Source organism: Lemur catta, chromosome 2, assembly GCF_020740605.2.
Source record: "Lemur catta isolate mLemCat1 chromosome 2, mLemCat1.pri, whole genome shotgun sequence".
Classification (NCBI taxonomy): Eukaryota; Metazoa; Chordata; class Mammalia; order Primates; family Lemuridae; genus Lemur; species Lemur catta.
Window position 1 is genome coordinate 109140931 of NC_059129.1, and position 12547 is coordinate 109153477.

General features: G+C 35.8%; 1 protein-coding gene across 1 annotated transcript in view; it reads right to left on the reverse strand.

The window, feature by feature from the left end:
• Positions 1-3380: 3380 nt before the first annotated feature.
• CEP85L (centrosomal protein 85 like) overlaps positions 3381-12547 on the reverse strand; it is a 108035-nt gene continuing 98868 nt past the window's right edge. Inside the window, exons 12-13 of the mRNA XM_045544256.1 lie at positions 12038-12269; positions 3381-8168 (exon numbers count right to left, since the gene is read on the reverse strand). Coding sequence (XP_045400212.1) covers positions 8005-8168; positions 12038-12269 — 396 coding nt within the window. The 3' untranslated portion in view covers positions 3381-8004. The remainder of the gene's footprint in view (positions 8169-12037; positions 12270-12547) is intronic.

A 12547-nucleotide genomic window follows, 5' to 3' on the forward strand; every position in this document is an offset into this window, starting at 1 on the left:
GAAGAGACTGGAGGGATTCTTGGCAGGGGGGACCAACAAGTAATTTCAGTTCCTCAAGGCACACTAAGTCACCTGTCTGTCCATCTGCAAAAAATTGACATATTTGGGTCAATCTTCACCTGGTTCCCCTTTTTTCACAACTTTGGCTCTCTTCATCTTAAATTTTCATAGCTTGATGGCTTTGGCCTTGATTTTATCTCCTTCAGCTTCATGGTTGCATTTGGAGATACCATCCCAGATCCTTCAGATGTAGGATAACTACCTTGAATTTTTAATTAACATATTTTTCATTTCTAAAAATTCTCTTTGATTCTTTTCTAAATCTCCTTGTTCATTTTTTAGTGTAAACTTTTTATTGTATTATAACATACATAAAGTGCACACATTATAAAGAGACAGTTTATACATCTGTACAAACCAAAAAACATAGGAAGTTTCTTTGTTTCAGGAAGGATGAGACCAAGTGCTTCACATGAATTGTGGAGACCGTGGAACAGGGGTAGCCAATGGGACAAAGTACAATACTCCAGAAGTAAGTGTAAACAAAAGTGAAGTATCTCTGGTAGACAGGAGGCCTTTTTCCTAACTCTAACTCTCTAAAATATATAGGATATGTTTTTGTCTGCTTTGTCAAAGATTAGATGGCTATATGAGGATGGTTTTATATTTGGATTTTCTGTTCTGTTCCACTTGTCTGTGTCCCTGCATTTGTGCCAATACCAAGCAGTTTTAATAACCACAGCCTTGTAGTACAGTTGGAAGTCTGGCAAATTAATACCTCCCATTTTGTTTTTATTGCTTAAAATTGTTTTTGCTACACGGGGTCTTCTCTGGTTCCATACAAAGTGTAAAATTATTTTTTATGTATCTGTGCAAAATGATGTTGGTAATTTAATAGGGATTGCATTGAATCTGTAGATCACCTTGGGTAGTACAGACATTTTAACAATATTGATTGTCCTGTGGAAAGCATTATGGAGATACCTTAAACAGATTCAAGTAGACCTACCATTCGATCCAGCAATCCCATTATTGGGCATCTATCCAAAAGAATAAAAGTCATTCTATGAAAAAGACACCTGTACCCCAATGTTTATAGCAGCACAATTCACAATTGCAAAGATGTGGAAACAACTCAAATGCCCATCAATTCATGAGTGGATTAGTAAAATGTGGTATATGTATACCATGGAGTATTACTCAGCTATAAGAAATAATGGTGATATAGAATCCCTTTCGTTCCCCTGGAGAGAGTTCGAACCCATTCTATTAAGTGAAGTATCTCAAGAATGGAAAAATAAGCACCACATGTACTCACCAGCAAATTGGTTTCCCTGATCATCACCTAAGTGCACATTTGGGAATAACACCAATTGGGTATTGGACTGAGGTGGGGGGTGGGGGGAGGGGATGGGTGTGTAACTACATGATGAGTGCGGTGCGCACTGTCTGGGGAACGGTCACGCTTGAATGTTCTGACTCAGGGGGATGGGCGGGACATGGGCAATATATATAACCTGAACTTTTGTACCCCCATAATAAGCTGAAATAAAAAAAAAAAGAAAGAAATATATAGGACATACACGACTCTCAATCAATTAAAACCCAAGGTTGTTTTCAAGCCTGGTTGGAGAAAGCCTACTGACCCCTGGGCTGTTTCCAGTATGCTTATTATGGATAAAACTGCTGTGAAGCATGCATTGACAAGTTTCTCTGTGGGCATATTTTTAATTTTATCTCAAGTAAAAATCTAAGAGTGAAATGTCCTGGTCACAGGGTAGGTATCTGTTTAGTTTAAAACTTTAAAACTTAGGAGGGAATCAATAGAGATGAAGAGAGACTGTGTTTAACTGAAAACAGGTTGGCTAAAATGGAAAGATTTTTCTTTTTGTGATCATAACCAACTTTGTGTCCAGGATAGCAGTTTTATTTAAACATTTTATTTTTATTAATAGATTTTCATAAAAAGAAATCTTTTATTACAATTTCATTCCTCCAACTGGAATCGCCTCTAAATCAAGGAGATTGCCTTAACTGACACGATGTTAGAGTGCTATTCATTTGCAGACTGTCTGTTCTACTGGATCCACACCCTGCCATTCTGGGCATTACTAACAATGTATTTCACACCTCTTTTTAACTGAGTTTTCTGCTTTCTGACACAGAATGTCAGATTCTGTTCAGTTGGTAAAAGCTGTCATCAAAAGAAGCTCAAAGCTATTAGCAAAATCACTAGCATGTGCCCTTTCAAAAGCTTTGTATTAACCCTCCCCAAAAAACACTTTTTTTTTTACTAGAAAAATTAGCCAGGTGTGGTGGTGCACACCTGTAGTCCCAGGTACTCGGAAAGCTGAGGACGGAGGATTGCTTGAGCCCAGGAGTTTGAGGTTGCAGTGAGCTACAATGATGCCACTGCACTCTGGCTGGGAGGACAGAGTGAAACTCAGTCTCAAAACAAACCAAAAAAAAAAAAAAAAACTATTTTTTTTTTTTTTAACAAATCAAAAATGATCCTATATTTCATCTTAAAGAGAAACTTCCTTACTGATCACTTTAGAAATATTCTAAGATTTTATCCATTCTGTTCTTACTTCTAACACATCTGCTGGCAACCTAAGTAGCCTGTGATACAGGATTTCAAAAGTGATTCTTATCCTGTTAACTGAATTAGATGCCTCATTAAAGACTCTGACAGAACAATGCCAACTTAGCTGAACTGGAAACAGATACTACCAATCAAAATATTAACCAACTTCCTGCAGAGATTGGGGCTATAGCCCATACATGCTAGGACAAGGACTTAGGATGCCATCCGCAGGGCATCTCTGGGACTAGACTGGGAAATTATCAAAGCTGAGATGTCAAGACCCTTTGCATAGCAACCTTTTAACAAGGCTTTATTTGTACATGTTTCAGTAAGTTTTCAATCTTTGATTAGAAGAGGTAAAATAAAAAAGATTTGACTTACCAGCACAACCTTTCAGCAATGTAGAAAGCTGAAGTCAGATTTTGTCTGTTGGAAAACCAGAAAGAAGACTCCTGATTTAAACAGGGATTTTAGAAATTCAGAAGGGTGACACAATGCTATCAGCTGACATGGACATAGGCATGACTTTGAATTTATAGCACCTGGCATCAGAAAATCTCACTGTCCTTCATGGGAAGAACTTGAGAAAAAACTTTTTACTAACTGAAATTGTAAGACAGACTTAGAAGGCAGAAGTCTCCATGTTTTTAGTCAAGGATTCTCCAATGTATTTATAGAAAGCTTTTACCTAAAAGTTAAGTCAGCCTATTCCTGTCATTGAGAATTCAGAATACAGAGTATAAAATTTCCAATACACTCTTAATGTTAACATTAGGCACTTGGAAGACATAAATCTTTTTATAAAAAATTTATTGCTCTGTAAATAAAAATTCCAACATCAACAAATAATAGTCCAGTGGAAAAATACTAGCCATTAACATTGAAAACTTTTTTCTTAATTTAATAAATAGAACTTTGGCATTCAAAATTCTAGCTGTAAACCCTATTAAAAAACAAAAACAAAAACAACCCCTTTACAAAAAAAGAGGCAAAATGATAGATCAGAAGGCATAAGCCAACCAGTGGCTTCACATTCTTTTTACAATAACTGTATTTCAATTAAGTCATGAACACTGTATTTACACATGAGGTATTTTGGGTGGTTCAAAAACTGAACCTAGTTTAGAAAACCACCAGTCACAATGACTGATTATACACTCTGCTGTGCTTTTAATGTAACCACCTAGCACCTTACTACTTCTTGTCATCACACCAATGTGATGTTGAATTTTGTGTTTGTGTATTTAAATAACTATTTATACATATATATGTACACAGATATACTCACAAATGAATACATTCTAAAGGAGTTTCCCACTCACTATACAGGGAAGGCTGGATTCCAAAGACATATATCTGATACCTCCTCTCATATTTTACCGCCTAAAAATGAAAACCAACTCCTTTAAAAAAAATCCTTAATCAAGTCTATTTATAGAAGAACAAGGTGCAATAATCATCAACATTCTTATAGCTCATGTAAAATAGAAATGAATGCTTACTGCAGGCAAAAAGGCACGAAAGGTTCTCTCTATGCAGCTGCAATAGTGTTGTTAATGACTTATTGATTTGAAACTACATTTTTATTATATTTAATATTTCTTTTAAATAAGAAAAAAATCCAAAATCTTTCCCCTTCATGATTAAATGTATGATATAATCATATGGAAATATACCACCCATGGCATTTTTGGGCAAAGTTGGAAATTTTACTCTTTATGCCAAATAGGAAATCGTTTTTCTTGTTTTGTGAACACTTAAAAGAATTGTCAAAAATGGAAACAAAATGAATTAACTTTGGCTCTGAGAGCCACAGCTACTGGCAGTTTCAAATTATATAGTCTAAGTGGGCATGGTTATGAAAATTGCTTATTACTGTAATTACATATCTACAATGATAGAAATCCACATAAAAGAATGCCAATAATCCAAACTAAAGGTGTGTCTGAGCTGAACTATGTTACATAAAAATATAGTCTAGGTTCTCAGCTACTATATTACTCAATGAACTATTACTGATATTTAAAGAACATTTTCCCAATAAAGTAACTCCTTTAAAAAACATCCTCTAAGAGATTCCTATTAATACATCTTGCACTATGACAGAATTAATTTGTAAGCTCATTAATATGTCAGAAATGTACAGTATTCATTTTAACAACACATTCCAGCCCTTGAGATTGTCTCTATAATCAGCTATTGAAAGAAGTCTAATTCAGTTTAATAAATTGTCACCATCAAAATAAATTTCACTAAAATATAATACTGTTAACATTAAATATTGAATCCTAGTTCAAATGTAAAAAAGGGGCCAACCTTATTTTAAAATAAATTCAGGGATGCCTTACCTAGTCAGTACTTTTTTTTTAATTAGAGGCCATTGAAAATTTAGTAACAGTTAAACTAAAGTTATCCTATTTTTCTGACATCAAACGAAAAGACAGCTATTGTGTCTTTGATTCAGTGAATTTTATCTGCACAGGTACTTTGGATTTTTCATTGAGACAACTGTTAGTTTACCCCTGCTGTAATGTGACTTGAGGCAGAATAAGCTCAACTTTAAAACCCAAAGACAAATAATTAATATTAATACTGCTCCCTGAAAGGACATTTAATTCACAAAATCACAATCAAAAAGAGGTTTCATTACCTAACGAAATTTTCAAATAGATGTTCTTTAAAAGTTAGGTTAATTTTCATTTCAGGCATATTTGCTACCGTAACTTCCATGAACATCCTGGTTCACTATAGCGTTGATATTTGCCCATCTTACTTGGTAAAATTTCTTTTCAATATGATACCAATATTATCACTATTCTAACCCAATAGAGTGCCTTGGAAGGGGAATTTTCTGAAAAACAAAAATCAAAACTTAAAAGTGACAAATTAGAATATTACTAGTTTCACTTCTCCCCCAAATTCCTTCCAAGGCTATCTACTAGAGGCCCCATTACAAACTCCAGACTCCAACAGATTCAATTTTGTAATTCAAGTTTATACTTAAACTATCAAATCTTAGTTCCACTTTTTATGGAAAATACACAATTTGCAAACTGAAATGCATCAGTAGTAGTTAATTTCCTACTAAGTTAAAATTTTTTTACCTCAAGATATGTGAACTAAGTTTAATTCTGTAAGTTTTAGAATACTAACTAAAACAAATAAAAAACTACTTTATCCCAACTAAACCAGAAAACAAAAATTAATCTACAGCAGATTAAAACAAATGACCATAAAACAACAATCATAAAACCGAAAACATATACTAAAAACCTAGGATATATTTAATAGTCTACTGATCCAAATTGGTGACTGCCAGTTAGTTCTATTATTTTAGGGTACCTCCATTTCCAAAATCATGGGGGAGTGCTGGGATTCTATTCAAAGAGAATGTAAAAATGTTGTTTGCTGCACTTGTGGCTGATCTACTTTGATGTTATTATCTATTAATATTTTACTATAAAGGATCATTTCACAGATACTAATTTTTTGGGAAGCAGAATTCTTTGCATCAGATTTTTGGTACTAATTTATTATACCCTGATTGTCTTCAAACCACTAATATTAAAAAAGAAATGACCCATTAGAAAGCCACGTTCTTACCAGTGACTAAGACCCTCCTTAGGTTAGGGACCTTGGGATGCTGAATCACTATAATGCACTGATTTCTTAGTGCCCAGAGGCTAAGAAGTAAGAAGAACAATGTGAGGGCTCAGGCAATGCACAGAGGGAAATTTGATGTCTTTACAATGTATTATAACTAATTGCTGAAATATAACTATAAAACAATTATTGAGAGCTGTATATAAGCCAAAATTCTGAACTGAGTGTCTTCCTGGGTAGTCTCCAAGAAGGCCTTGTCTCACTTGTTTTCACTGTTTCATTTGTTTTCTTAAAAATATTTAAGAAAAATATTTTCTAGGAGCAGCCTTTATACCACTATATAAGCATGACAAGAAAACGGGCATGTGATGTGCTCTGACCTAATCAATATCATCCTGCTTGATTCACACCCTTTATCCTTCCCCTTCTTACTAATATTTAGTCTTGGTAGAAATGAAGACTTGGTTGCATCAAGAAATCAAACCAATTGAAAAAGGACAAAGTTTTGTCACAATTAAGTATATTCAAAAGAATGTAATGAACGTTCTGAAGGCAAGAAAATATATAGTTCTTCCAAAATACCAACTAAATATGGACAATACTCATTGGAAGTTTAAAGGACTGTATGCCTACTTAAAAAACAGTTTCATTTCATAGTAATACCCTGTACTCCAGATGAATAACTAACCTGGCCAAGTTCATATTCTATGAAAAACTCTGTTCTTAATGTACTTATCCGATAGAAGGAATTAAAATATCTACGTTTAAATTTTGTTTTATGCCACTGTTAGTTCAGATATAAAGAATATGTGTTGGCTTTCTCTTAAAGTAGTTTCAACTTTAAAACAGATACAAAACTGTTAAAATGTAAATGTTCAGATTTAGATAAATAAGCTATTGTTCCAGAGTCACTTCATTAGTCTTTCTTTTACAATAATGATCTGAAGCCTTAGAAGATCTGCATTAATTATGTATGGCTTTGTTTACATTGATACACATAAAACATAAATTAAAAATTGTAAATAGTAAGGGACATTTTAAAATTAATTCAAATTATGTTAAACTTCCTTGTAATACATAAATTACAATGCTATTGAAAAAAATCATCACATCAAAATTTCAGCCCTCTGAGGAAATCCATAATCACTCTGGAAAAACAGCTGACCTATCTACAGTACTAAAATCAACCCAAGCCCATAACCTCATCATCTTAGCACAGTGATTGTCCAAAATACAAATGGTTTTGCCCGCTGCACTACCTTTAGAACACTTGCCTGCTGTTGGAACTCTTGCTCTGCCAGCCTTTGAAAACCCCAAAGTACAACATAAGCTTCAATATGAAAGAAATATGAGAATAAACAGTGTGTGCCTTTCTCAGAAACTTTGCTTTGACCCTAGAAACCCATATAATTTTGTGAATAAAGTACACATACACACAAAACACACGTACATGCACACACAAACACACAAAACTATAGGATTAATAGAAATTCTATCCCTTTATCTGAAGGGTACTCTTCACAGCTTGGTCCTATAATCAGTAGTTTGAAAATACAGACCTTTTTTTTTTTTTCTTGTAGACTTTATCATATTTTTCAAAGGTAATTTGATTCTTTTTTTGCCTGGTAAGCCTTTTTAAAACCTTGTCATATCCACTTTTCCCCTCAATAAAACAAATCCACAGAAAAAACAACCTATGTGCAAGTCATATGTCGCTTGTAACTTTCCATTATGGCTCCTAAAGAGAAGTATGAAGAACCGTAACGCAGCAGCACTTAACAATGGGTCATTATTGCTGTGGGACCAACACTTGATCACTGGGTAACGCAGTTGTCGCCCATGTCCTGAGCATAGCGGTCTGATATTGTAGTCCTTAATTCATCAATGTCCCTCCGTAACTGGCACACATCTGATAATTTTTTACTGAGTGTTTCTGGGCTGTGGTCATTCTCAGTCTCTTCAGCTGAACAGTTCATTGCTGTGTAAATAAAGCAAAGAGAGAATGTCTCACATTTTTTTGAACAAAGACATTTTAGGATTTTCATCTTAATCATCATAGAAATATAATGCTACACTCTGAATACCAGCGAGGCTCAGGTTTAACCTACGTATCATTCAATATTAAATAGATCTTATCTATTTGGTCCTTTTAAAATTTGGCTACTTAAAATGCATTAAATTCATACAGTGATACACATAAATTCAACATTTTTAATGGATGACAATATTCCAAAAGTAAAAAAGAACATACTCTAATGTCTCTCTATAAGCTCAACTAGAACACTGTTTTTTTCCATTTGAAAAATCTGAAAATCATTTGTGTAGTGAGAAGTGGTATCGTAAATTTTTATGATTGTAAAATTGGTTTATTGGCATGAAAATATTAATTTTCAAAATATACTATATGTATATATATGTATGGAGAGAGAGAGAAGGGGAAAGGGGGAGAGAGGGAGAGAAGAAAAGGGAGAGGGAGAAAGGGAGAAAGGAGAGAGGGAAGGGGTAGAGCGGGAGAGGGGTAGAATATTAGAGTTGGAACCCTATAATCCTAAACAATTGAACCACAGGGCAATTGATGGCTAATTGCCCAGTGGCTGAATAACTGAGAGTCCTGATTCAGCTAGGTTTTAATTATTTATTTCATTTCCTCTCTTTATAAACAAGCATATCTCAACATAAAAGCAGGCAGAGCCAGTGATTATGAAATAAATCTTTCCTTGTATCTTCACTGGCCCTGACGGTTTATTGGAGGCATAAGAGTCAGACAATGTAATTTTAACAAATAGTAATTGAACATCTGCCACAATCCAGGGACTATGCTAGATGTTGAGGTCAGCAGAGTCATACACAGTGTCTTGTTCTCAACACTTTATACACAATTTCATGAACAAATGAACACAGTGACATATTGCAGGTGGCCTACCAATACACACAAGCTGCAGTGGCACAAAAGGAAGAGAACAAACAACGAGGCTTAACTGGAAAGGCAACAGCACTTGTTCACTGGGTGGGCAAAGCAAGCAGAATGAACAAAGGTGTGGAGATAGAAAGCAAAATAGTCTGATGGAGTTTGAGAAACCTCATGTAAATCAGTAACTAACTCTAAAATGGTAGAGAATAAATATGAGAAGGGAGAGTGCCAAGAAATAAGGCTACAGAGGTGGGTAAAAACTACCTATCTCTATCACAGAGGAGTGTAAGTATTAGGATATCAGATTCGTGGTTTGGACAGATCACTCTGACAACAATGTAAGATGGACTAGGGGGAGGAGGTGAGCAAGATGGTGGAGAGAAAGACAAGTCCAGGTAAAGGGCTATGAAAACTTGAAGGCAACAGTGCAAAGGAGATACAACAGAAGGAATAAATGTTAGGCATAGTAGGGGATGATAGAATGGATAGAGCTCAATCACCATCAGTTTGGGTAAGGCTCAGGGATTGCTCATGGGTCCCAAATGAAGGACAAAAGAAGATGAAGGGTAAAATCTGGGTTAGGGTGACAGGTGAATGATGGTGCTATTCACTGAGAGGAGGAACAGGTTTAGGGAAGGAAGAAAAGTGGATTCAGTTTTGGACATGTTGAGTCTAATGCCTATGAAACAGCCAGTTCTAATATACGGGGGAGGGGGGGATATAATCAGGAGCCCAGAAAAGACATTCTAGGCAGGGTAAGAGGTAAATATCTATATGGGTTAAAGTTACAGCAATAATAGAAAACAACAGAATGTGGATAAGATTACTCAATAAAAAGAAACAAACAAAAACCGACAACAAAATGTTCCTGGGATACCAATAATAAGTGGCAGAGGAGTCCACAGAAGACTGAGACTGAGCAGTCATAAAGGCAGAAGCAGAACTTGGAGAATGATGTCATGGAAACCAAGTAGCAGAGAGTTTTCAGAAGGGGTGTGGAGTGAACAGATGGAGTCATGACACAAGGATTCAAAAGAATTCGTTGGTTTTCGACAAATTGGCTGGCTGGTCAAATTTTAACAATGCCAAATATAAGGTAAAGATTCTGGGGTTGAATTTTAAAGACCAGAAAGAATATACATTGGGAGGTAAAGGTGGCACAATTCTTGATCTTCCTTTTATTTATATTAGGATAGCTCTATTACACTATAACTGAAATAGTTAACAAATTCTATCTAGATAATGAAATATAGAATATTACAAAACAATTGAAGGGAGCAGCTCTAGAATGGTAGAGAAAATGAGTTCCTTCGTGTATGAGCTTTTATTTCTTTCTGCCAACATATCAGATTTTCTTTTTTTAAAGATGGGACCTTACTCTGTTGCCCAGGCTGGAGTGAAGTGGCAGGATCATAGCTCACTGCAGCCTTGAACTTCTGGGCTCAAGTGAGCCTCCTGTGTAGCTGGACTAGAAGCGTGCACCACCACACCCAGCTGATTTTCTTTTCATGTTTTTAGAAATGATGTATCATTATGTTGCCAGGATGGTCTCAAACTCCTGGCCTTGAGCCATCCTCCCACCTCAGCCTCCTGAGTAGCTGAGATTACAGGGGTGAGCCACTGTGAGCAGTAAGAGATCATTTCTAAATCATCACATCTTCACCTGGCAAACTTGTCTTCTTCCTTCTCTAAGACCCACACCAAACACTAGCTACTCCATGGAACCTTCACAGCCCATTCCATGTAGATTTAGTTGGTACTTTTCCCCATGTGCTCCCACTGTCCCTTGTCCACATCTCAGTTATAGCACCTATCACAGTTCTCTAATTATCTGGTTAATGTGTGGCAAGTTACCAGCACCTAACTTTGTGCCTGGCCCACAGAAGGCATCTGGTAAATGTTTACTGACTGAGTGAATATATGTAAACATTAAGTGTTTTTTATATACCCACACTCATATATACACATAAGAACATCTATGAAGTGAAAGGGAAAATTCTGCTGATATTATTGAGCACTGAGAACATGTTTCACTTAACCAGTGATATACTTGGATCAAGAGCATTATTTGATTTGCCAAAATAATTATTATGCTGCAAAATGGTGGAATATTTTTGATGAAACTGGCAACAAAACCAGTCATATATTAACCATATTATTAGGCAGCTAGTTAATATAAATGTTGATTCATAAACCTATTATATGGTCCTACTCTATTCTTATCTCCTTACTGAAGTCCGTTTCTTCTCTTAAAAAGAGACCAATATGTCAATATTATCTAACTTGGAACCAAATGCACAGATGAGTGTTCCTGCAAAAGTAGCACAGAGGGAAGGGACACTAGGATATTACTTTGGTAGCTCTCAAAATTATGTGTTCAGGGAGATAGAACTGAGGCAGAGAGTGGGTGTCACACTGAAAAGCACAATGCCAGCAAGTATGAATGACAAGGGGAATAGATCTGTAGACCGTGAAAACTGGTTCATGTGATTGCACTGGCACTGACATTAACCAACTGCCAAAGAACATACACTGCACTAGAAAGCAAGTAAGTATTTTCTTGCAAATATTTTACCAGTGGACATATGGCTGGGTCATTAATCTACACAACTACTACATGAATTATTACTTTTCAAAGAGTAACTGGGAAGTCAAACCTAACTACCACTTCAGCCACTCATTTACAGATTTAGCCTAGGAGACATTTGTAGGCATTCTGCCATGTGGTAGTCCAATCAACCCTGACCCTGCTCCCTTCTAGAAGTATAAGGAGGCCAGTTCTAGCAATGAAGTAGTAACAGGTGTATGTAAACCCACAGATTGATTCAGAGATTTATAAATCTAAGGAAAGGAGATAAAAATAAACATACGTTCCTCATTCATGAATACAGGTTTCTAACTGTCAAGCCACAAAGGACAAGTCATCAGCCACTTACATCTGATTCCCAGCAATAATGAAAGATTAGGCTCCTTGCCCTGAGCACGCTGATTAAGAATACTACACAATGCTTTCAAGTCAAACAAACAATAGGACATTTCCTTGAACAGCTGATTGATCACAGTCAAATCAAATAGAGGCCGTTTGGAGAGAAGTGTCTGCTGCCTGGATGGGTCTGCTTCCTGGCCCTGATCCATTACAGGGCACGCCTCTTCTGTTTGTCTTTGGTTCTAAAATGGATAGAGAAAACAAAAATCAGGTTGTTAGAACACAGGAAAGGTACTTGAAAACTATACAGGTTAACATTTTCTCACAAGTCTATAAACACAACAGTGGGGTCATATGCACATTAACCAAAGTCAACTGCATACACATAGTGGGGGGAAAAACACATACAAAAATAATTTAAATAGTGGAAAGGTTCCTCTGTGCCATCTGACGCCCTAGGGTAAACCCAAGAAAGGAAACATAAAACAAATCCAGTGTAAGACACAAAAAAATCCCACAA